The sequence below is a fragment of the Passer domesticus genome, chromosome 3 (genome assembly GCF_036417665.1).
Source record: "Passer domesticus isolate bPasDom1 chromosome 3, bPasDom1.hap1, whole genome shotgun sequence".
NCBI classification, from domain to species: Eukaryota; Metazoa; Chordata; class Aves; order Passeriformes; family Passeridae; genus Passer; species Passer domesticus.
In genome coordinates, this window is record NC_087476.1 from 99,921,805 (window position 1) to 99,947,262 (window position 25,458).

Sequence of the window (25,458 nt, forward strand, 5' to 3'; positions counted from 1 at the left end):
TGAAACAGGAATGTCCATACCAGTGAAGTGCTTCCTCACGGGTTGTTAAACTCTGCCTGTTACTGTAGCACAAAGTTAATTTGCATGGCTTGAACTAGCAATCAATATTTTTTCCATTAACTTTGCAGTAATGAAAGATACTGGAGTGAAATTATTGATATATTTGATAGCTAATTCCAAAATAATAGTTTTGGAAAGGATTTTGGTTGACATGATTTATCACCTATGAGGAAGGTTTAAGTTGCCTGTATTTTAAGTTGCCTATAGAAGCTAAAGAAGCCCCTAAACCTTTAGTGCACAGAATCTTTCTTCACTGTGATTTTCATCTGTCTGGGTCTTCTTATTATCTTCTATGATTTTTCTTTAATGATAAAGGTGTCGATTTTTATTATTTCACCAGAGTGAAAATATCTATTATCAATAACTAATCAGAGCAAAATCATAAGTATGCCATTTCTCAAACTCCTGAAAAGGGATCAGATTAGTGTCTCTTAGAAGGGAGCTAAGATCTGATCCTAAATTCCTTGACCAACTCTTCCACTGGCTTCAGAGGAATTTTGAGGAATATACGAAAAATGGGTGAACAGTCCTGAAAAGACTGATTATCTCCATGTTGTCAGGGCTCCTTGTAGGCTACTCACAAATTACTTTTCTTTCTGGCTGATTTTATCCTGCTGAACAAAACAAGAAGTCTCATTTTTCTAAGACATACATGTTCTTCATCCCATGTAGGAGCAGCCTGTAAAACACAAACCCAAATCTTGACTCCTTCCCATGGTCAGATAAGATGAAAAGCAAGATTCGTCTTTGGCTTTTCCTTCCAGAGGACAAAGGATAAACTCTCCACTGATCCAAAAAAGGAATATTGACACACGCCTCTGTTTACCACAATCTGTACCATGTGGTCACCTCCATCTGTTTTCCTTTTCTTATGAGTATACAAAATGAGAGAATCACCCTCAGGAAGATTAAGTCCATCTTTAAAAAAATCTCTGGTAAAAAGACACTACCAGTGATGGCTATCCCTACAGCTTTTCCCTGCTTCAAGAACTGGGACAGTCCTTTTAGTTCCTAGCCAAAGATCACAGCAGAACTGTTAGCTAATTCCTGAAGGTTAAAAATTCAAGACTATCCCAGACTTGGTAAAATCAAGTCATATTTCAGAATTAAGGTAAGAATTAATCCAACTGCAGAGATGAGCCTCTAATTTTAAAACTTCACCAACTGTAAAGGTCTTTTACCAAAATCAATTTCTGTAATGTGAAAGGAAAAGAACAGTTGTTGAATTAATAACCTTTTTTCCCTGGATTTTATCTGAATCTGAATTTCCACTTAATATATGCTATTATAAAGGTCCAGTACCACATATCAGGACAAAAATGCATAATACATACAGAATAAAAGTAATGGGGAGGGATGGAAAGCCACTTAATTTGTCTAAGATCAAGATCAGTTTTACTGCACAGTAGAATTCAAAATTAACCTGGTGTGCTGAGTCTCCCATTATTTTCCTGCTCCAGTAGAGAACAGCTTTACCAAGAACAAAAATTATTTCTATACTTCTGTAAGCTTCTCAACACGCCTGGCTTTTTCCAGTGAGATGAGAAGTTAGGGTAAATTGAGTGCTTATGCTATTAATAAAAGAAATGCAACACCTACTCCATAGATAGACTTCAATTCTGTGTTTTTAATATATATTAGCATTCTGCCTTCAATTCAGACCTTGAAATTACTTCTGATAATCAAAGTTCCTAGCAGTTTGAAATCCCCAAACACAGCTCTTTCTCAGTATACAAATACCAGACTCATGTGGTAAACAACAGCAGAAAACAGGTAAAAGGCAAGATAGCCATGAGCAAAAGAGAACATGTAAGGTAATCTCTGCATGTGTCTTCCTCAAGAAGGCATAAAAATCCTGGAAAAGAAAGTGAATGCACTGAAAACTGTTGAAAAAGGAGGTGCTTCCCACAAATGAGAAAACAAATCTCTGAAGCATGTTGCTAGTCACAGTGCATTGCAGAAATTTTTGTGCAAGTTACCCATTTCTCTAAGCTGCAGTGAGTTTCTCAGCCAGAAAATGGTTTAGTCATAAAGAATGGCAGAAGGGACAGGGCATGGGGAAATGGCAGTAGTTAGGAATGTGAGGCAGCTATTCATAGCTTAAAATAAAGACAATAAATATACAGCACAACACACAAAAGAGTGTTCTGGGCTCTGATTCATTGCCTTTTTTCAAATTTCAGGAAAAGACATCTAAAATAAAATTTGAAAGTACCTTACTGAGATATTGGAGGAAGTCTACCCCTCTCTACCTGCAAACTAAAATCCTTGCTATCTGTTCTGCACAGACCACTTTTTTAGTCATTTAAGAGTAGTGTTCCTAAGGTACATTTCACGTTCTTTTAAATATGAGGTCCTAGATAACAAAAGCTTATTCAAAGAGGCACTAAACTGTACAGTCTGGCCTGACCTTCGTCTGCTTCAAGCACAAAACAGATAAAAACATACAGATGGTAGTCAGACACATATCTTGATGTTTTTCTCTCCCTATCCCTGCCTTGAATACCAGTACATAAACATCAAGTATCTGTATCTAATGTAACTCTATTATGCACAGAGAAAGAATCTAAGAAAAAGCATCCACACAACTCTAATGTTATATGTCATACGTGGAATTTGTACACACTGGCAAGCGTACACACACACATGCACACACAGAGCAATTAAGTATGTAATTACTAGCTGATTCCCACCTATAACTTGCTGTTTGTCCATTTGCTCTAACTATGAGCTGAAACTTTAGACCAATATGCCATCTAGTGACAATGCAGGTAATTTTGAAAACCAAACCCAGATTCTACCATTTTATCTGAACTAGAAATCATTGCTTTCTGTCACAGGAGCCCAATTCTCCTTGGAAGAAGTTTGTGTTTTCTAGATTTTACTTGGACTCTGTAGTCATGAATTTCCATACAAACTTGTTTGTTTTGAAACAATGTTTAGCCTGCAACAGAAAACTCTGTAACTCCTATTTACAGCTTTTCAAGTTCTGTAAAATACCCACATCCTTCGAAAATCCTGCTTTATAGCCATCCATGAATCTCACAGGTATTCATGAGGGTATGTCAGATGTGCAGGATGAAGGTTGCATTCTTGCAGCCCAGAAAGCCAACCACACCCTGGGTTGCATCCAAAGCAGTGTGGCCAGCAGGTCAAGGAAGAGGATTCTGCCACTCTGCTCTGGTGATATCCAACCTGGAGTGCTACACCCATCTCTGAGGTTTTCAGCACAGGGAGGACATGGAACTGATGGAGCAGTCCAGAGAAGCACCAGCAAAATAATTAGAGAGATGGAGCACCTCTTACATGAGGAAAGGCTGAGAGAATTGGTATTTTCCAGCCTAGAGAAAAGAAGGCTCCAGGGAGACCTTACTGCAGCCTTCCAGTACCTAAAGGGGTCCAAAAGGAGAATAGGAAAGAGACTTTTGCATTGGCATGTACTGACAGGAGAGTGGTCTTAAGATGAAGGAGGGTAAATTTAAATTAGGTATTAGGAAGAAATTCTTCAGTATGAGAGAGGTGAAGCACTGGAACAGGTTGCCCAAAGAAGTTATGCATGTTCCATCCCTGGAAGTGTTCAAGGTCAGGCTGGATGGGGCTTTGAGCAAGCAAGCTTGGTGGACGCTGTCCCTGGGGTCCCATGGCAGAAGTATTGGAACAAGATGATCTTTAAGGTCCCTTCCAGCCTTAGTCATTCTATGATTCTGTGACTTTATGATTTTATATTAGTCCTTTCCTTCTCTTCTCCTTTTCCTGTCTGCACTTAGAACATCTTGATTAGTTTATAATGGTGTTCATTTATATTTGAAAATGCCCAATTGCCAGGAAATCGGTGCAGGGAAAGCAGATGATGAAAGAGAGATTAACATTTTATTCTGAAAAATGTTCTTAATTTAAATATTAGCAAGAGGTGATCATTCAGCAGAGTAATACCATCATCTGCACTGAAACCTTATCTGAAGGCCAGTGAAAAGATACCAGGAAGCTGACAGAAGTTCATGAGTTTAATTTAGCTTTTTTTTTTATTATCATTACTTGCATGGGCCTTTGTTTTAAATAAAATATTGATCAACGTAGTTTTATATGGGTTCTGTTTATGTTAAATACATGTCAACATATATATGTATACACATCCATGTAACGTCTTTGTGTGTGTGTGTTTGTGTTTAAAAATAGATATCTGTCAAATTAATTAATGTCTAAATAAAGATGAATGACTCACGTGAATTCTTGACTGGATGTTTCTAGTGGTAAATGCAAGAGAGAGAGGCAGATCATACCAGTACCAGGTAAGTATCATCAAATATCTACATGACAGCTCATGTAGATCAGAACTGGGATGATACCACACTGAACAGTCTATCAACAGAGGAACTGACTAAAAGTCACTTAAGCATGGATAAAAGTCAAGAAAAGAAATCAGTTGTTCTCAATCATAAGAGGATCATCACTATTCAAACTTTTTGAAATTGAAGTTTTTCACTCAGCTGCTACTAAAGAAGAACACGATCAGAAGAGCTGATCCAAGCTGGAAAGTACTTGAGAAACTCAAAAAAGAAACAATTAATTAGAGAAACAACAGAAAAACAATTACCATTCTGCGCTGGTAATAGAAATGTCCGCTATCGCAGAAATGAAGCTGTCTTTCTAGGTGTTGTTTTGCCTAAAGAATAAATTCTTTAGGCAATTTAGGCAAAATCTCAGTTAATATCAAAATCATGATCTAAAGCAAAGATGTATAAAGAAGTGATCATTGTCATTGTTTCTACTGCCACAAAGGCAAATTGTTTCTACTGTCACTTTGAAGTGACCAGTGACTTTTTTTACCTCTAACTTTGGCATCCAAAGACTCGACTTTACAGGATGAGCTTAGCTTTGTCATTTTTTGAAAATTTCACCATAGATCTACATAGCATTTTGGTTTTGTTATTCGGGGTTTTTTTTGGTTTTTTGGATTTTTTTTGTTAGAGGGCAACATACTAATCAACTCTATTTAATACACCAGTTTTTGCAACAATCCAATTTTTGAATACACAAAAAACACATCTTTTAAAGCACATTATCCTTTTAGTCATGTGTCCAGTACAACCAGCAAGAGAATTTGCAAATCCACAAGTAATTCTAAAACAAAAATAAACTGTAGCCTTTAAAAATGAACCTGATGAATTGGTGTGTATCTAAGAAAAACATCATGGGCCAGAGCAACTGGGTTTGTGTGCTGTCTTTTGCTGTCATTTCTCAGTTGATACCATCAAACTTGAAAAAACCCAAGGAGCAGAGTGCTGTTTGGGGTGACAAGTGATACCAGTTCCAAGCCTGCAGTTAAACAAGCAGTAGCTCAGAAGCAAAACTGCTCTCTCACAAGCTTTCTTGAGTATAACATCCATAAAAGAATAAATACTGTTTCATCTTCTGAGCTGAAGTTTCTAGGTGAAGGATGTTTAGCAGTGAAGACATAGAAGTATATTTATAGTCTATAGGGGCCCAGTTTTCTCTTCCAAGCAAGACTTGGAGCACTGTATTGACTCAGTCTCTAGTCCAAATACTTCAGACTACATATTTCAGTCAAAGAATGCAGAGCTTTACAGACAGGCCCACAGAAATTCACTTACTCCAGAGCCATGGCAGAAAAACAGGTAGAAATGGTCATGGTAGCACACTCTTTAACAAATATGTGTCATACCATGATTTCTTGTAGGGCTGTGAAAGTCCAGATCAGCATGAAATCCTCTCTTCCTGCTCTGGGACAGTCTAGGACAGCCAGCCAGGGTTCATGGTGTCAGCCAGGACTTTTGCTGGGACTCAGACACAATGATGGACCAACCTCCTCCTCTCATCTACTTCACCTCATCTCAAGGTGTAATAGAATGGAACTGAGTGATAACAGCAAGTTATTAACCCTGATGTGAGCATCATACAGGTGGAAATACCTCATTATAGTTGGTATCTCTCCTGGAAAGGAATTTGACCTGTGAAAATGGACAGCTGCAGAGGAATTTCAGACATCACTGCAGCAAGAAGCAGATATAACAGTGAAAAGCTTTACAACCTGCCATGCATTTTTATGCAGATAGACAATAGAGAAGGTCAGATTTGCATCAATTATTTCTGTTTCCCTTTGGGAAACACCTTTTTCAATAGCATAGGTTCAGGTAGGAACATTATGTTATTATGGTTGTAACATTTGCATTCCCATAAAGCTGTGGTTTGATTTGTAGTCCTTAAGTTTACAATGCTCCACAAGCTGAAGTAATGCACTCCAAGAAGTGTCCCAAGACACCAAGGGCATCCTGGATCAGACTGCAGGAGGTTAGTCAGATCCCACTCAGGTTCTCTCCCATGATTTCTCTTACCCAAACCTATGAGACTACCACTGCTGTAAAGAAGGATGAGCAGACACCCCAGTGAGTTCAGCTGGAGTCCAATGAAAACATTTGGAGTTATTTGCATTTCTGATGGATTTGGGGTAGCTCCCTAATGGCAGCAAAATATAATAATAATGGCTAAAGTGAGTCAGGGCAAGTGCGTTAGTAAGGATGACGAAACATCATACATGGAGGATCCTAGATCCACTAAATCACACAGGATTTGAGAATCCCTGAAGAAGACAACACTGGAGTTTTAGAGCATGTGCTACATGAACAGCAGCTTCAATATCTTTTAAATCCAAGACCCATTTTTAAGAATTTTGATGTCTATTTGAGTCAAGCAAGGCAATTTTGCAGTTTTAAAAAGCACAGAACTATCCAGCTGCCAATTACAAAACCAGGCTGAGTCACTGCATCAGGTTTGGTATTTATAAATAATTCTGCATGGATGTATATAGGACAAAGCACAGTTCAGCCATCTGCCACACAGCTGGATGGCTTGTGTCATACACTGACTGATTGGCAAGCTGGCAGGTGTAGCGTTTGTTAAAGAAAGAAGGAGCACAAAGGAGAGATGGGGAGACGAGAAGAAACATCAGTGTGAGGACATAAAATCTCCACAGTCTTTCCTAGTTTGTTTTCTTTTCTATTTTCTTCAACAATGTGAGATTTCAGCACCTCCCAGATGTTCACTCAGCAGCAGAGCTAGTGTATTTGATGTGTGTAAGATTGGTGTGCTGGCTTTTTTTGAGCTCTTTGGTGAGAAGAAATAGCCTGTACTGAAGAGTGGAGGGGACAGGGACAGAGGGGACACTGTAGCTAAAATGAGGGCTGTCTCCTTCATTTTAGCTACAATGAGTGTTTAAGTTCTGGACATGTTTGTGTTGCAAGATAAGTGAGTATAGAAATCCTTCCATCAATGTACATGTATTAATGTATCTTGTCTATCTGTGTAGTCTTTCCCAAGACAATAGCATCACAGTTTATTACCTGGTGATGTGTGGAGGGTGAGCAGAAGAGTGACTTATTTGGAACTGAGGCAGAGAACTTTCTAGAAGAAATAGCTACTGAACATTAGTAATAGGTGGCATAGGAACAGGAAACCTGAGCATCTGTACTTCTTTTCTAAGGCTTTCCCTCTTGCTGGGCTGGGAATGATGGAGAAGCATGAGAAGCAAAGTATCTGTGCCAGGAATCCCAATAACCCTTGTCAGAGTCCATCTATGGCAAATAGCCAGGATAACCTTACAAATGTTTAGAAAAGCCTCAGTGTGGATGTGGGCTGACACAGGTAACATTTTGGCTTGAGAGAGCATAGTGCAGGCACTCATTCTACACTAATTGATCTGATTTTCATCAGTTCTTATTACCTGTATGCCTGGTAATGGAGTGAGTGTCAGTGAAGGGTAAACAGCTAAATGCAGCACTGTGAACCCTTGGTTTAAGTACTAGAAGGTAAATCAATATAATACAAATCTTCCTAATCACTTTGCACTTCAGCTTTGAGCCACAGCATAGCCTCCAGAGATGCACAGGAGTTAAAGGGAAAACAAAAAAATGAAGCAAGAAAATGAGAAAATTCCAAGTTCTTTGGATCTGAAACAACTAAAATGGTGATTTCATATCATAGTTGAAATAATGATTTTAGACATGATTTCACACATTTTCTCTTAACCACATATGCCATAATTCAAATGCCTATGGAATAAAAATCTAAAGCTTTAAATCACCAAAGTGTGCTCAGCAGAAATGTGGTAAATGCATTTATTCTCCAGATGTCAGTCATGTGTGAAATGAGTTTGATATGTTCAATTTCTTTTCACAGCTGACAGAAGTCTTAGCTCCTTCCTTAGTACCAAAGATACATATGTATATATGGCTTGCAATCCTATCTCACATTCCAAATGATCATCAAAGCTCACTGGCATAGGTGCAGGGAATCGCTTACTAGAAGATTCTTGCAAAATATTACCTAGCTGTTGCAAGATTTTCACTATGAATCCCTCCTATTATTGAAAAAAGTTCATAAAGATAAAGCAAATAGCTATATACAGCATAAAAAAGAAACAGGATGAAAGATGAGAGTGGTTTGAGAGAGGTTCCCCATTCCTTAAGACATCAATCCTTATTTTCACAAACTGAAGAAACTGGCAGAAATTCAGTGTATATGGGAAGTAGGATTAAATACAAAACAAAGTAATGTTTTGTCAATTCACCTTGCATGCACAACTTTTGCAGCCAAACACCAGTTATTTTTTAAGTCAGCCATTTACACAGTCTCCCTCAGCATTAATTGCCTGTGTCTGAACTGCTGTATTTTGTTGTGCAGTTGAGACAGGAGGGTTGAAATTTAGCAGGGGTTACTGCATATTGCACTACAAATCAGGAGGTGGTTTTAATGTCACTTGAGAAAAGCCATGCTGTAGTTTGAACTTTAATTTGATATCATTAACTGTACACCATGGTAATTCTGAAATACTAAGGGCTGTTTCTCATGGCCTCAAGCTTTACTCCCTAATGACCAAAGGACACGTTAGACTCTGTGTCATTCCTCAGATGTGCATGGGAAATGTAAATGTTACAAAGGCAGATCGAATCCTTCAGTTGTGAGATGGAAAATGTCTAAAGAGTTATAATGAAAAAACCCCACAGCTTTCTTACAAACCACTTTAATCACATTCTTTTCTCCAAGTTCAGGAAAATGTTATGAGACAGATGAGACAATGAGAAAGGTACCCTGTAGGGGATGACAGCATAGCACTCAAAACCAGATGTGGAACTTCATTGTGTCACACTGTTCTGAAGTGTAAATGTGAATAGCAGAAATCAAAGGCCACTACTATCAAGATTATAACATTAAGTGGCAAATAAGAGAAAGAGGTAACTGTCTTGGTTTCATTTCTCAAGGGCAAGGGGTTCCCTTCAAGGTGAAGAAAAGCCAGACTAGGAGACTGACCCAGTATCCTCTTCTTCTCATATAAAATGGCATCTCTCATTCTCAGACCATTAGACCAGATAGTCCTGCTGACTGGCCACCACATACCTAGGACCATCTATATGAGTTGAAAGGTGAAAGAAAAACCAGGATCTTCACTTCAAAAGAAAATGGTGGAAGCAGAGACAAAAAGCCAATAGTAAATGATGGTGCTTCTTTCAGTGTTAGTGCTTTCTTTTCAGATGTTGTTGCTTCACATGTTTTCCCTTCTCATTTCATGGACAATAAGTATCCTGCCTGCAGCAGACTTCTGTCAAGACTTTCCAGTTCAAATTTCCCCTCCTCCACCTCTCTGGAGTGCACAAAAGCATGGCAACCTGCAGCACCAGGAGTTTTGTTATGTGACCTGGTTCGTGCTGGCCAGCCTTCCTCCTGCCCATGGCAAGACCTGACCTTTGCTACAGCTATTCCTCCCTGAGTGAGCCAGACTTGCTTTAGCTCTCACTAGCTGGTTGTTTACAGGAGCTGGCTGCCCACAGCTGCACTGAAACTAAAAAGAGTTTGTTGCTCAGCCCTTGTAAGCATCTGGCAGTTGCAATATCAATAACATCATTATTTAAGCAGTTGATGCACAATCTCTTGCTGTGTTTCACTCCTGAGATTACATAGCACAAACCACTTATCTATAGCAGTTTATTAAAGCTATCTCAAGCTTATTTAAATTAATTCTGCTTGGTCATTCCTTGTCCAATAGCTTGTTTTTTTCATCACTGCTTAGGTAACTCAAACTCCTGGAGGCAGTCAAATAAGATAACTTATAATTTTCGAAAGCTCAGTTACAGGTCATTGATTTTCTTTTTGATGTAAATAATTATACATGCTACTGAGAGCATGAAAAATCTGGAAACCACAATAAGTACCAAATGCATTTGGCAGAAAAGGCTTAGCTTCCCAACACAAGCATTTAGCTGCACTGCTCAGCTGATATGTGATTTCGCCTGGAAAACACAGAGAATTAGGGAATAAGTACAGGCATAAACACATCAAGCTGAAATACTGCTTTTGCTTCTTGTGTGTTTGTCCATGGGATGGTGTTTCTCTGACTGTACAAATGTAATGGATGCTGTGAGAGAGGAAATGGTTTGAGAAGCAGAAATACTTATCCTGAGGAGTTTTGTTGTGGAATTTCTTAAAAGTAACTGACTGGAGAAGCTGCCAACAACCAGAGAGTCAGGGAGAAAAAGGGATATTAAATTGCAAGAAAGCACAGAGCCTGAGCTGCTGGCAAATATATCACACAGAGATAACCCACAAACAGATGAAATGTGTCAAATAAGTGAGGCTCATGGTGGTCAAATCCATAACAAGATTTGCTCACACAGCAGATGACAAAAGGGAAAACCCTGAATGCTCATAATTGTTCTCAGACTCACAACAGAACAGTAAAAAATTAGACTTTTTTTTGTCATGTCAAGTGATAGAAGATACAGAAGGGGGTGTCTAATGAACATGACACTCCAATGGCCTTTCCTGACCTTCTTCAGGAGGTCTCACACTTTGTGGCTTCTGTTCTGTTTCTCTGTGAATGCAATCAAGACCAGTGGGTTGTTCAACCTCTTGAGATGTCTCTGTCATTTGTGTATTTAGTGTGTATTTAGGAACAAAAAATAGTTCAATTCATTCATTTTTACTTTAAATGTAGAGGCCAGCCTGGCAAGTACACTCTGAGCTGTCATCATTTGACTGAAATTTGAGAGGCAGTGAACTTAGAGGATTCATTGTACAGAATACAAGAATTCTTTACTTGTTAAACAATTCCAAGATGCTTATTCTTGACAAGAGGAGCTACTTTTCTGATGCCCCAGAAAAACTCAGGGATCACCACGGAGTTGTCAGATGCATCCAGGATTTGAGGACTGCAGAATTAAGTTAAACCCACCCCTAGTCTGTGGATACGAATGGATTTATCTTGGACTATGCTATTAGAAAAAATAGATGGAAATACATGATCCTGCTTTGTTCTTCAGAAAGCTGTTTGATAGTAAAACAAAAATAAAATACTAATCTGCGTTAGTCTAAGATATGTTTTTAAACAACATAAACAGCCAAGAAAAGTTCTTATGAACCTTTTAAGACAGATTTTGCTTTTAGTCATGAGTTCCTCCCATTATAAAACACAAGAATTACTAATTGTGGTAGACCTAGGTAAAATATATATTAGTCTGAGAAAGATAGAAATTCAGCTATCAGTGAAAATCTAGTCAAACTCTTTTAAGTTCATTGTAATAAAAATAGGAAAATTTTCTGGCGTACCTTGCAATGCAGCACTTCACTGTGCACTCATCCTTCAGCTGTTGTGCTTTGGCATAAGAGAGCAGCTGCTTGATATTCCTTCCCATCTGCCTCTTGAAAGTATCTCCTCTACAGAGAAACTGTGTCCGCACCTGAACTAGCTCCTGGTACTGTGCTCCACACACCCAGCACATTGCTCTCCTCCTCTACTGCCTTTAGGGGTAATGTTGTGTACTCAGTGTGTGCTCACCTCTTTGCAAAATTATTAAGAGTGTTTGGAACTAAAGCAGCAGAGTGCAGAGCATGGGCAGACATGTCTCTGCTCATGGCAGGGGTTTTGGAATTTGGAAATCCTCTGATAAGCACATGGATCTCCCAAGAGGGATGGACACTGTGATGAGACTGTGAGAGCACTGAAAGGACCATAAAGTTGTTTTTGAACAGGTCTCAATATGCTGAAAATCCTTTCAGTACAGTGATATTCAGAGCTGGAATGACATGGTTAACCAGGCATGACCCACAGTTTTTTGAATAATCCTGTGAGGGATAGAGACCAATCAATCTAATCCAGTTTTGTGTAGGCAGTGGAAAAGTTTCTTTGCTCAGTTGTAGTGTTAATATTAGGGATTCAATAGCCAGATTCTCAGCTTTATTTTGACTTGAATTCTCTGCAAAGCACAGGATCTTTCTATAATCCCATTTTCTGGTGGAAATAATAGAAGATTCTACTTATTTCCTCTGTGTTTAATCTTGCTGGCCAGACCAAGGGCAGCCAAAACCACATGGAAGTGATGAGAAACTATCAATCATGCAAGCAGTTCCAGAAACATGTCACTGTTGAGGTGGTCCCACTGGCTTTTAGTGTAACACTGCAGTGGTGGTGGCTCTCCAAATCTCTTCACATCTGTTATCTTCACAAACTCAGCTGGAGAATGAGGACAGTCGAGGGAGCTACAATAGGAGCTTTTGTCCCTAAAAATGCTACAGCATGCCTGTTATGTCACTAAGTGAGCAGGCAATTTTCAATCTGCATTTGTAATAGTTTGTACAGAAGTCTTTCCATGTGGTAAAAGTTGGAAACTGTTCATTCATACGTCACCCAATTTTCTCCTGAATATCTGTCAGCAGGCCAAAATAAAAGGTACTCACAAAAAATAAGCAATGGTCAAAGTTATTCTCTTTGTTATACATGTGTAAGCAACGTGCTGACATGGAAGGGATAAAAATGTTCCAGTTATCCAGGTTCTCAGAAAGTCAAAGACAGATTCAGATATAGAAATGACAATCTAGTAAATGTTTAAGTTTAGCCAGAATAATTCAAGTTATAGTTCTGACATAAAAATTTCACTTAAAAAAACAAATTCAAAAAAATTTGAGAAACTTTGAAATGCAGAAAGATTTCAAATTTGGGGAATAAATTTATTTTTGCCTGGACTACATATAAAAGGCAATCTTCAGAAAGGGAATATTTCTGAAGATTAATGGAAGGTACCTTTCCATTAATTTTTCTCTAATTACTTCCCATAATTACATTCCAACTGATTGTTAGCACACTACCAGCTCAGTTAATAAGCTTTGTTGCCCAAAGTTCAGAGTCTGGCTTTTATTTAACAGTAAATGTGTGTGTGTGGGGGGGGGGGGCTGAGGGGATGGGCATTGGGTTAAAAATCAAATCTCAACTTCCCAGTTCTCTTCTATTTTTGACCCCAAGAAATTGCATTTGGTTTCTCCATTTCTTAGTATTTATTGTATGTACATCAGGGCAAAGAACTCTGTTTGAGCCCTTCCCCTGCTCTTCTTGATTTTGATCAAGTGATCTATTCACTTAAACATTCAAGCTTTAGCACACCCGACTGGTTCTGGCATCTCAGTGTAGCAATGGCCCTTTCCTCTCACATGTTTTTGAAGTAGTTTGAGGGATTTCATAAAGCCCCTGAGGCATTTCTTTTGTTGCTTCAAGCAATCCCATCTATGTTTCACTTATCCTAAGAGGCAGGGTAAGCATTTACTCAAGCCTTCAAAGGTGTTTAAAATGTAATGAACAAGATCAGCAGACTCTTTTTACCTTATGTATTAGACATAGAAGAAGTCTTGCTTTCCAGAGCCCTCTCTGACATTTCCCTCTCCTTTTGTGTCTCCTGGGAAGGCTGGAAGGGCTGTCCCATTCCCACCAGTGACCCAGCCCCAGCAGCTCTGGCTGCCCTCGCTGCCCATACCCTGATGAGCGGCAGCGCCAGCTCCTGCCGGCCTCGCTGTTCCCGAGTTAGGCAATTAATGAGTTAGCAAAACCCAACCAAAACCAGGACAGTGCACCCTGAGAGATGGAAATGTTATGGTTAAAGGCTTGAACATTACTTTGAAGGACTTTTGGCCCATTATGGCAGAACTGTACAAAGAAACTGTGACCACCGAAGGCCGCTCCTCCCTGAACAGGCCTCCTGAGGGGAACTTCGAGCTGTGAGTTGAGCCCCCTAAGGGTACTTGAGATCAGAAAAGGTGACACTACCATGCAATTATCTCAGGTCTAGGGAGAAGTAAACAAGGCTGTAGGAAAAGAAAATATCTATGAGAAAGCCAGACCCAGCAGCTGTGCTGAAATTCATCTCTGTCTCGGTTCGGGCTGGAGGAGGCCAAAGCCCACAGATCCATCTGCTGAGGGCAGCTTTGCACACACTGCCCCACAACCACGGGCAGGAGGAGAGTGTCGGTGTGTGGGCAGCCTCTGCTCACAGGGAGTGAACACCCACCCTCCCTCACACAAAGTGCCTCAGTTGTAAACCTGTCCCCACCCCGGGAAGGCCACACTCACGTGAGAGGCAGCTGAGGGGTGTCATAATCCATCAAAGACGCCCAAAGCGCTCCCAGACTCATTGCTGAGGTCTTGCCCCAGAGCGCTGCACATGACCCAAGCGATGGAACTGATCCAGAGTCTCTTACAAGAGACTGTCAAACTTGCACCACATTCTCTCCCCCAGGGAAGATATCTGGGCATTCATTCCCACCTGGCCTGAGTGTAGGTTAACCCACTGAACTCTATATTTTGTGGGACCCTCACCACCAAGAAGACCAGAAGAAGACGATCAATGGGATATCATTGGTAGCCATGGAGTAGGGATATTTTCCACAAAATCTGTCTCTGCCACTCTCTCTCCCTCCCCTTTCTCCCTCTCTCCTAGCTATGCCCCCCCCCCCCCCCCCCCACCACCATTTAAAATTTATACCACTGACTTTGGCACATGGTCAGTTTGCACCTTAATTCAGGCAAAGGCCTCTCTCTAAAATTTTTAATACTCAGATCTTAACACGGCCTCTTACCCAAGTCCTCCTGGGTAAGGAGAGGCTCTCCTCTGGACAGCCTGATTTTCCATTCAGACAATCAACTTCTGAGAAATCTCTGACACCTTGAATTTCTTTGCAGTATGACTGATTAGTTTTTGAAACCCAGATGGGGAAAGTTGTTGCTGATGTGCAGGTGTCCCTGAAAATTTGATAGAGGTTGGTCCAATCAAAGCTTTATTTTCCTCCATTCTTTCTGTGAAACCTAAACTCTTTAAAAAAAAAAAAAAAAAAAAAAAGTTGTATGGGACTTTTATTCACCTTCATTTTATGTATTTGGGGAATTTCTGGTCCTGATGGAAATGTACGTTGACAAGCTTTTGAGTCCAGGGCACTATTTGTTGCAGCTTGGTTCAGCTGGACTATCAGTTTTCCTTAGAAGTTCTGCTGCTACAAACATCAGCACTGCTTTGTCTTTGTTATCCACCTGTCAGGCCAGTGCACTGCTTTCTATCAGAGAGAAAATCAGTAAGATAAATCTAGCGTATCCCATGGTGAAATTATCTCACAGGATGCCAGTCAGAATTGGCCAGGGAGAACTTGACTGTCTTGAAATAACCACTGTCTCTCCCACCCCTAGTTTCTCCTTTGCCAAAAAACTTGTACAGAATGTGGGATTATCCACTTAGCTCTGTCTTTTCCGGATCCCTGAGAAAATGCAAGCTTGCAATCCTTTAAACACTAACTTTGTAAAGTTTAGTGGTAGCTCTGACAAAGAAATTAGAAAACTTCTCAAAGAAAGGCAGATCTAATGGGCCATGTGGCCTTTCTCAAGAACTAACACTTAAATGCTTGGTAAAATGGCAGCTTAACTAGCAAAATTTAGAGGCTTTAGTTTTGTTTTTTTTTTCCTTCCAGATATATCCATGTGCTCAACAAGGCACATCACCATATTTTTCCTTTTTTTCTGATATGTAGCTAGGCCATTCAACATATAAGAAGAAAACATGTACACTCAATAACTGAGCATCTAGACCTCTAGAGTTTCTATAGAAGCCTCTAGAAACACCTGGGATCTGCAGCTGTGTCCTTCAGGGAAACTGCTTTGTGACTATCTCTCAGATACTGCTGATACTTTTTGGACAATTGAACAAAAAACACTTGAGTAGATGCCTTTCACGCTTGCCTTCTGGAAACATTTAGAAATGGAATCCATGCATTAGAAAACAAAAATAAATGGCTACATCAGTGCTTTGCAGCGCTGCAAAAGTAGCTCTGCAGAAGCTGATATGATCTCTGTCAGTCCATTAAATTTTGAGAATTAAAACAATCAGATATTTTTAAACATATGCACATAAACCAAGACAATTTGCATGGAGAATTAGAACACTTCAAGCACAGGCAGACTATATGAATTTAAATAAAACTGATACACATCATTGCATCCAGTGTTGTAAAGAAACAGGGATTAGCATGAAAAAAGGAATTTTCAGGAGACGTGGAAATTCAGAGATATTTCTGAGATATTCTCAGCACAGTACTGAGGGTTACGTGTATGACAGCTATCCCAACATGCCAAATTAGCCTCCTGCTGCTACCAGCTGCTGGGGAGGCTGCCAAGACCAGCTAATGCAGCTCGCTGGGATAGGTACCCACACTCAGCAGCGCCAAAGATGCCAGCAAGGTGCACTGGGGAAAGGGAAGTGAGCAAAACTGACCTGACTGGAAAGACACAGGTCTCTGTCTCTGTCACAGCGACTCAGAAGTTGGGGATAACTTTGATATTAAGTATTGGCATTGTCAGATCAAGTGGCACATTATTAGCACCACCAGGCTGTGTTTTGCCACTTAACCGAGATTTTGGTGATGGCAAAGACTTGTCTCAGCACTTTGTAGGGAGGAAACAAGATTTTTCTGAGTCCCTTTTCGCATCTGTAAGACCAGGATGAAATATTTCCTCATATAAATTTCATAACAGAATGAATGTTTGGGCAGGGCTTGAAAGATTTCAGAAGAAAAGTACCACTGGAAGGTAAAATCTTGTTACTGTTTCTTTGGCTTCAATCCTGCAGTGAAAGGCTGCAAGGAATATTGATGTTTGTAAAATTATCTGTGCTTGTCCTCAGCACGGCCATCTGGGAGGCTCCAGAAAGTGCTAAGACCAGTTCATAGATCTGCAGTGATTCTCCAAAACTAATTTAGCATCAAGCTTTTCACTATGTCTCCCTGGAGAAAATCCTTAATTAGAAATTCCAGTCAGATACGCTTTTTAATCATACCTATTATTCTATGGATTTTTTTTCTACTATCCTATGCCTGCCATTTTTTCACTCATTGCATTTTAAGCAGTAAGACAAGTTCCAGTGTGTTTCCTTATCTGGGCAAATTTAAATATCAATTAAAAGAAATCATTGATGTCAGTCAGGATTAATTTTTCCCTACAAATTTTAAAATCATTGCTTTTACAATGTCAGGCTAAAACTTATAACCAACTCATTTAAAAACACTTGTGCTGGGGACAGCATTTCTGAATTTTACATAACTGCATACAAATGAAAACCAAAATGTAGTGATCTGGGTTTGCACTCAACTAAGCAAGTACAAAACTCTGGCTGCATAAACTTTTCCACTGACTTGATGAAGACCAGCTCTGCTTAACTTGTAATTTACTGCTGGAGCATTAAGGGACAAGTGCATAATTTAATGGACAGTTTTCTTCCAGTGACATAATCCATGTATTTTCCAAAGCAAATCATTTCACCATTAAAAGGGAAATGATGGATGTCTTTATTCATGTCACTTTTAACTCTGAAAATGCTTTTTACTCTCCTACAAGGAAAGGCTAAGAGAATTGGGATTGTTCACCCTGGAGGAGAGTAGGTTTCAGGGTAACCTCATAGCAGCCTTTCAGTACCTAAAGTGAGACTGCAAGAAAGATGGAGAGAGACATTTTACAAGGACCTATGGTGATAGGACAAGGGGAAGCAGCTTCAACCTGAAGGAAGTAGTTTAAGATTAAACAGAAAAAACATCTTTACTGTGATGGTGGGGATGTACTGCAACAAGTTGCACAGAGAGACTGTAAGTGCCCCATCCCTGGAAGTGTTCAAGGTCAGGTTGGATGGGGCTTTGAGCAGCCTGGTCTGGTAGCAGATCCCCTGCCCATTGAAACCAGATCTTTAAGGTCCCTCCCAATGCAAGCCATTCTGTTATTCTATGATTCTGTGGTAAAATACTTAAATTGGCCAAAGTTAGGAATACAGATACTCAAACAGCTTGGAAGGCTAAAAACACATTCTCAAAACTACAAGCAACAAATGTTGGTTGCACCAAACAGCAAACACTGCTCATGCAGCTTGAAATGTGGCTCCAAAGGTCTGTGTGCCTGGGGCTCATGCTAGGGCTGAGATAAGCCACTAAGCTGTGTTTTCAATTTTGTACTTGAACTTCTGCTGCCCCTGGAGTAATAACTTCAGTGAAGCCTCAGATGTGATTTTCAATATAACACACCATTTTTAAACTTGCAAAGGTGTTGAAGAGGATCTAAATTTGAGGAGCTTGTACACTTAGGAAATCGACTCAAGAAATTAGCAAAGCAACACTTTTACCTCAGATTTGTATGGGGAAGAAAGCAACTTATTAGGTGTTCAGAATACTGCATAAATTGCATTTTAAAAAGTGGATTTTTCAAACAACCATCTGCTCAGTTGCCCATCATACTGACAATCACATGAGGAGCCTGGTTTGTGCATATTCCTTCCATGTATGAAAACAAAAGAATGAACACGAGTGTGCAGCAAATTTTTTGTTAGCACTTGAGTACCCGAGTGTGCGGTAATGAGATTACAATATTATACACCTGCATCTTTAGTCAGTTACTGAAATTTTGTCAGTGAAGTCCAAAAATGATTTCAGGAAAACATAAAACTAGAGGATATGAATTTGTCTGGAGGGTTTTATTTCATTGTATGGAAAGCACTGTCTATTGGTTCAGTCAGTTTATTTGAGAAATAATCTCCAGCTATTCTGCAGAGTGAAAAATTAAACGATTGATGCAAGCAGTAACTCCCACGTACTTCCAGCTGCCATCCCCTGCCAAGGAGCAGCAGGGCTGTAGTCTCTCTTGCACCTGAGGCACATCTTGAAGTAGGAAAGATGTTTTCCTGCCCAGTTTCTTACCAGCTCTGGAAGTACCATTCTTGCAGGGAAACTCTTATGAACCTCCTGCATCTTACAGTTCTCCTTTGTGCTAAAGCTGCCTTGAACCACCTGCATGGTTGTGTGACACCTACTGCCATGGCTGGGGACAGTGTGTTCCTGCCCCATTTCCCTTCACTTCTGTTCATCTCTGTCATTTGATTTCTTTCAAAAGCTCTTTTTAAAAGTTTGCTTAACTTCTTCATTGAGTCTCCTAATCCAGTAATGTCTGCTGAGAATATCATATCCTGCGTGATCACTTACTAATCAGTTGCTATATTGGGAAATACTATTAATGACATTTTTTTAACAACTTTATTAAGGTATTTAATTTCTAAATACTTTTAAAACCTCCTGAATTATCCTCAGTAATTTCCCTCATCTCTCAACAAAATCAGTCATGGATAACCCAAACCACAACTCACATCCACATCTGGTTTCTTTCCTCAATGAATTTGTCTCAACTAATAAATCACATTACCCCAGAAGTGATTCTGAAAATGAAATGTGAAGTCACCTGCTAAGTTTTTAAAGTTTGTATATAATCATTGTTCATTGTGCTTGGCTTCACACAGGTCCACGTCTCCATACAGAACTTAGAAATCCCATGTTGCCCATTTTTGTTTAAAATATTAAGTAATTTTAATAATAAAATTTTCTCTTAAGATCACAGTTTTGTTCAAAGATAATTACTACTGCTTCTAAGCTGTTATTTTTTTATTTTAAAAAAATTATAAAAATATATATAAATCTTTAGATTTCTGATACTTTTAGCTATTCTATAATAAAATAAAGCCTCAACACATCTAGTAATCTACTGAAATAGGTGTAAAAATGCTAGTCCTAAGGAACTGACAGACAAGAGCAGCAAACTTAGCAAGCATATGTTTACTGGTATGTGGAAATGTAGGGACTACTCTTGAAATGAACAAATCTCTATATCCCTTCACTCTACCCCCTAAGGCCTTCGTGTTTGAATAATTTTGGCAAGTATTACTTGAAAATGTTGCCCTATATTGCCATAAGGGTATTAAATTACTACAAACACATGTTTTAATACAGACTCCTCAGGGAGTGCATTTTCTAACACCCTCTAATTTTAAGAGCTCTCCCCAGAGGTAACAACTGTTTCAAAAAATAACTGCTCATGAAACTGCCAGCAAGACAAGGCGAGCACTGAGTTTAGTTTTCACTGTTAACTGTGGTCTCATTGGAGGGAGAGACCACAAAGATCTTTGACAGTAGGCGTCTAGTTCTCTTGTCCTGTTTTGAAGAATTTCCAGGAATGCATTATCTCACTTGTTTGCTAAATGCATTTTTCCTCCCCAAATATGTGAGTAGTGAGGAAAGAATCTGAAAGGAAATACCTTGTTCCCCAACCAGTGCTCTGTTGGCTGTCACTGGCAGGAACAGCACTGGCTAAGGCTAAGGCTTACCAAGTTGAAAACAAAAATTGTTGTTAAAAGATTACTGAGCTAGTGCAGCTGGAAATGCTCTTCAGCACTAGGCAGCTGTCCTTAGACAATATTGCCAAGACACACGTTGTTGGATGTCTTTAATATTTGGCAATCATGGTTGAACTACCAAGATTGTAACCCTGTCAGCATTTACAGATCTAGCTCTATTTGAACTCAGAGGTGACATTCTCACACTTGAAAAACTCTGATTATTCACCACGATGAAGCTAAGCAACTTGCATGGTGAGTGGCCAAGCTTCTTCTTTGTAATTCTTTTCAGATACAAAAGACTTGGTGATAGAAAATCTCCTTGGCAGGCAGCAAGGGGCCTCCTTTTACGATGTCATGACTGCTTCATGCATTCCTGCATGAAGGAACACCCTTGCTTTCCATGGCTCCATGCCGAAGCAGTAATTGTAGATCTTTCCTATGCTTAAAATCTTCCCAGTTCAAAATTCAAAGGCCTTCCAACAGGCATTGACTGGAAGTCAGTTTTTGGTAAGAGGCAGGGTTCTCTTCTAAGATTGCAGTACCAGTTGCTTTGGTACAAAGTATATGCTGCAGTGAAACACCACCTTGCTGTTACCAGGTCAGGCACACAAATTATGCCCTTAGGTTTATTTCTGTATGCTACAGCTAGATGTCAGTGCCATTACAAGGAGCTGTTGGGTGTAGAATTCAAGCAGTGCATGTAGCCAGGGGAGGAGCCACCAGTGAATTCTGCTTTCCCTGTGTCCTGGTGTGTCAGCACCACTTGCTGCTGTCTGAAGGGAGCACACGACTGAGCCATCTGGCTGGATTTCCTAAATACTACTGAGTAACAGCCCTGTAAAACCTTGGCTCCAAGTACACTGGTCCTATAAAAATCTGTATGAGAAGAGTTATATTTCTGCATAAACATCAGGGAGTCTGCACATGAGAATACAGCCCAGAAGTGCATTCCTCTACCCTCTGAAAGACAGAGGGATGCTGGTTACAAGTGAGGAAATGATAGCAGATAATGAAGAAGTCCTGTCAAAGTGGAAAGCCCTTGTAACTTTGTCACAATTTTGACTGTACCAAACTGGCATCTCTGAAGAGCAGTAGAAATCTCCTGCCCCTGCGGAGCTGAGGGCTAGTGAATGTTACTGTGTGCCACTAGTGCTGTCTTAATGCCAGCAGGTTGGGATATAAAGCAAAAATACACACACAGAAGCAAGACCAGAGCAGCTGATGCTGAGTCACAGCAAAGCTCAGCAACACCGAAATGCTTAACCTGGGAAGAAATTCTTGGAGCTTTAACTAAATTCAAGGTTTTGTTCCTGCATGAAGCCAGCTAAGAAAAGGCAATTTAATGTCTTGCAGAAAAAGCACGCATAAAGTCAAACCTGGGACAGAAGAAAAAAAGGCACCAGCGTGGAGCCAAATCAGAATATTCAGTAAAGTTTTCCAGTATGTGAAACAGAGGGAAAACAGTCTGATAACCATCTACTGTTGCAGCTGGCAGGTGCATTAAAACTCACTTTCATTCTACAAAGGGAAACAGAGCCACTGTTTAGTGACTGGCATACTGGATTATTTTTGCCTCTAGCTTTGCACACAAAATCAATTGAAGTGTGGAAAAGAACCTGAGTACGGGAAAGCGAGCCAATACTGTCAGCACAGAATAAATGACGTAGTGGTGGCAGTAACAGAACTTTTTCTGGAGACAAGATATTTATGAAAAAAATGTAATTTCCTATTTCAGTAAAGGCGAGTTAATCTGCAGAAAGATTGTGTGAACTTCCCAGCTCCTCAATTATATATTCACACATTTGTAAAGTTCCAGAAACACTTTATTTAAAAATGGAGTTGTAAATGCATATAACAAAATAACATACATAATAAATGTAACAAAAATAAATAAAGAGAACATGTCCATACAAAATAATAACATAGTAATGCAAAATGCTTATTACACAACATAAAGGTAAAAACGCCTGAAATAACACAAACAGAATTTTGTATGAAGAGCCTGCACCTTTAATCCTTCCTAGCCATTTCCTACTTTCCACTTGAATCTGCAGAAAAATTATGTTCCCAAGCATTAAACAAAAGAAGGAATTATGGTGGTGGTTTGGTACACTCAGTTTTCAACACTTAGCTCTAGTTTCCATCTATTTTTGCCCTTCTACACCTTCAAGAAGTTTTCCTGTAGCCTCTGTAAACTAGTGTCATCCAGGCTCCCACAGTTAGCTGGAGTAGAGCATATTGAGTCATACATGAAGACTGTTTGCTTTTAATTTTTTTTAAAGAAAATATGAAATCCATTATACAACAGATTAGTGGTTTTGTTTTTACATCTCTACAAAAAAACTTTTTGCATCTTTATTAACTGGTCCAACTTTTACTGATTTCTGAAAGCCTGTACAATTTAAAAGCGTACAGAAAGTAGGTTTTTTAAAAACAAATCTCATATAGGATTATTGCTGAAATATTAAAGACCATTTCATAAAAGCTGCAAAACTGTATCTTTAACCTTAATATATAGAGACTGATGCAAACATAAGAAAATTCCAGTCTATTAGTTACATTTAACAGAAAAAACATTCCTCCAAATTACAGTGTTCTGGAAATACAAAGTAATTTACTTTAATTTTTTTCATTATTTCCAAATGTTAAGTTACTGGGACAACTGATAAGGAAAATAGGCTTATATAGGAAACTTTAAATAGACTTGCTTTTCAGTGGTATAAGCAAAATGTCCATGTTAGCAGTCGTTGTCCAGAATCCTTTTAAATATGTAAGACAGGGACAGCTTTACTAGCAAGACTACAGGAAAATATACAGAAACAAATAAAATCACTTGCTTGGGAGTGCATCTATCGATCAAGCAAATCATGACAACTCTATTTCCAAGTTCCCTAAAGAAAATTTTACATCTCATGATCATTCCAAATAAACAATAATTTCTTCTGTAAGTTTACGTTGCATTTGGATTGGTGAGAGCCCATTTGCCTCAATATGCTTTAAGATGTCCCACATTGCTGTACGTTCAAATTTATTTCCTAGTTAGTTTCAACAAAGATTTGGACAGAAATGAGATATGAAATACTTCTACTTTCATTAACATCAAAAAGACTTTTGAAGAAGATCAAAAAGTGCCAAATAGTCTTTTCAGAAAGTGGATTAAAACACTGTAATGATAATACAAGGACAGTATTATCAGTTTTCTATGTACACCAAAACACTGCTTGCTGTTCAACGATATCGATATGTTCACCTACCACTCCCAGCAAATCTTAGTGCAAACATAATATGTGAACTTATTTGTAAACCCCAAGACAATTTACGCAGCAACAAGGTTACATAAACCACAGAACTGTTTGAGATTTTCCAGTACATGAGAATGAATGCTTTCTGAAATCTGTCTTACTTTTGCAGTAATGTGTCATTGTAGTCAAAGATAATGTTTCCTATATAAATCATCTAATTCAGAATCAAACATAACTGTTCAACAGTTCTGTACAAGCTTTAGAGGAGGAAGTCTGTTCATCAGAGCAGCTTGGCAAAGAGATTTGGGGTTTTCAGTAAATGTTAGACTGCTTACATGGCTTTTGAAAAGAAATAAATCTATTAAGGGAAAACTGCTGATATAATAATTCTTTTGCAAAGCACACAACCACAAAGGGCAAACCTGCCACAATCTGCTTTCCTACATTGGTATCTATGCATATCTTTATGATTTGAAAAAGATTTGTGTGACAATCAAAGCATCACAATTAAAGAAAACTGGTTTAATAAAACAACTGCTGCTTGACCAAGCCTTTTTTTTTTAATTATAAAAACAAACATTACAAGTTTTCCTTGATTTCTAAACATTCCACATGAAAGGTTTTTGTATCAAACACTGAGATGTCACTCACGCAGGGTGGCATCTTCTTCTTCCCCATCTGGGTTAAACCTATTGAAATGTATGCTGAAATCTGCCTCGGATTCAGCATTTTCCAATTCAGCTGCCACAGGGCCGGCGGCAGGACGAGCCCGGGCCTCGGGCTGGCAGTTTGGCTGTGCTGCCGGGCGGGGGCCTTGGGAAACAGGGCTGGACTTCGGCTTCGGCTGAGCTGGTAAGATGGGGCTGGCGAATCCCAAGTTGCTCAGAGCATCCAGGGTACCATCAGGGTCAATCATGGCATTAATTGCTAAGCAGTCAAGAAGAGATGAGAAGGACAGGGAAAAAGCCATAAAAAAACCAATTATCTGTTACTATAAAAATATGGAAATCCTTATTCACACTTTTATTTTTATGATGACAGATGTGAGTTTTTATGTGTGCTGCCCACGACAAAGAAATGGTGTATCCAACACAGATGTAAACTGATACATGTGTTCAAAAGCAGTTACATATACTAAAACAGGAAACAGATGATAAACCATCTACAATTAGGTTATAGGGACAGAAGGATGGTTTTCATTTAAGTGGCTTTTCCCCCTGATGTTACTGTTATATTATGCTTTGTTCCACCCCACCCCCAGAAAATAGCCATCGATGCTGATTCCATGATTGAATGAAATTTGTATAAAAGAGCAGTCATTTATCCACACAGTGAGGGCAAACTGAAGTACCTAGTAACATTTCATTTTCTTATACTATTTATATATGTGTCACATTTAACAGAACTTCTCTTTTTATTTCCAAATATGTACTAACATTTATTACTGATTTGTCTCTAAAGGTGGTTTATAACTTCTCTTGAAAAATTATTTTCAAAAACACGATTTGCTCTCAGATTAGATCTGAATACTAAAAATAACAAATATAGGAAATTTACAACTAACATAATGATGATAAGCATGGGCCACTAATCCCATATAAAAAGATATGACCACTCTTCTGCTTTTAAAAAAACAGCCA

The 25,458-nt window shown here is 39.1% G+C and overlaps 2 protein-coding genes across 16 annotated transcripts in view; both read right to left on the bottom strand.

The window, feature by feature from the left end:
- PLD5 (phospholipase D family member 5) overlaps positions 1-14,577 on the bottom strand; it is a 334,219-nt gene extending 319,642 nt beyond the window's left edge. The window contains exon 1 of one of the 4 annotated variants that reach the window (XM_064414641.1): positions 14,465-14,577. The gene's annotated coding sequence lies outside the window, so the exon portion shown is untranslated. Of the gene's footprint in view, positions 1-11,676; positions 13,191-14,464 lie in introns of those variants that run through there. The other 3 variants (XM_064414645.1, XM_064414642.1, XM_064414640.1) reach the window with 3 other exon arrangements.
- Positions 14,578-22,377: 7,800 nt separating this feature from the next.
- The window catches only part of CEP170 (centrosomal protein 170), a 92,494-nt gene continuing 89,413 nt past the window's right edge, over positions 22,378-25,458 (bottom strand). For all 12 annotated transcript variants that reach the window (XM_064414662.1, XM_064414663.1, XM_064414661.1 and 9 more), the window contains one exon: positions 22,378-24,745. In XM_064414662.1, coding sequence (XP_064270732.1) covers positions 24,462-24,745 — 284 coding nt within the window. In that variant the 3' untranslated portion in view covers positions 22,378-24,461. The remainder of the gene's footprint in view (positions 24,746-25,458) is intronic.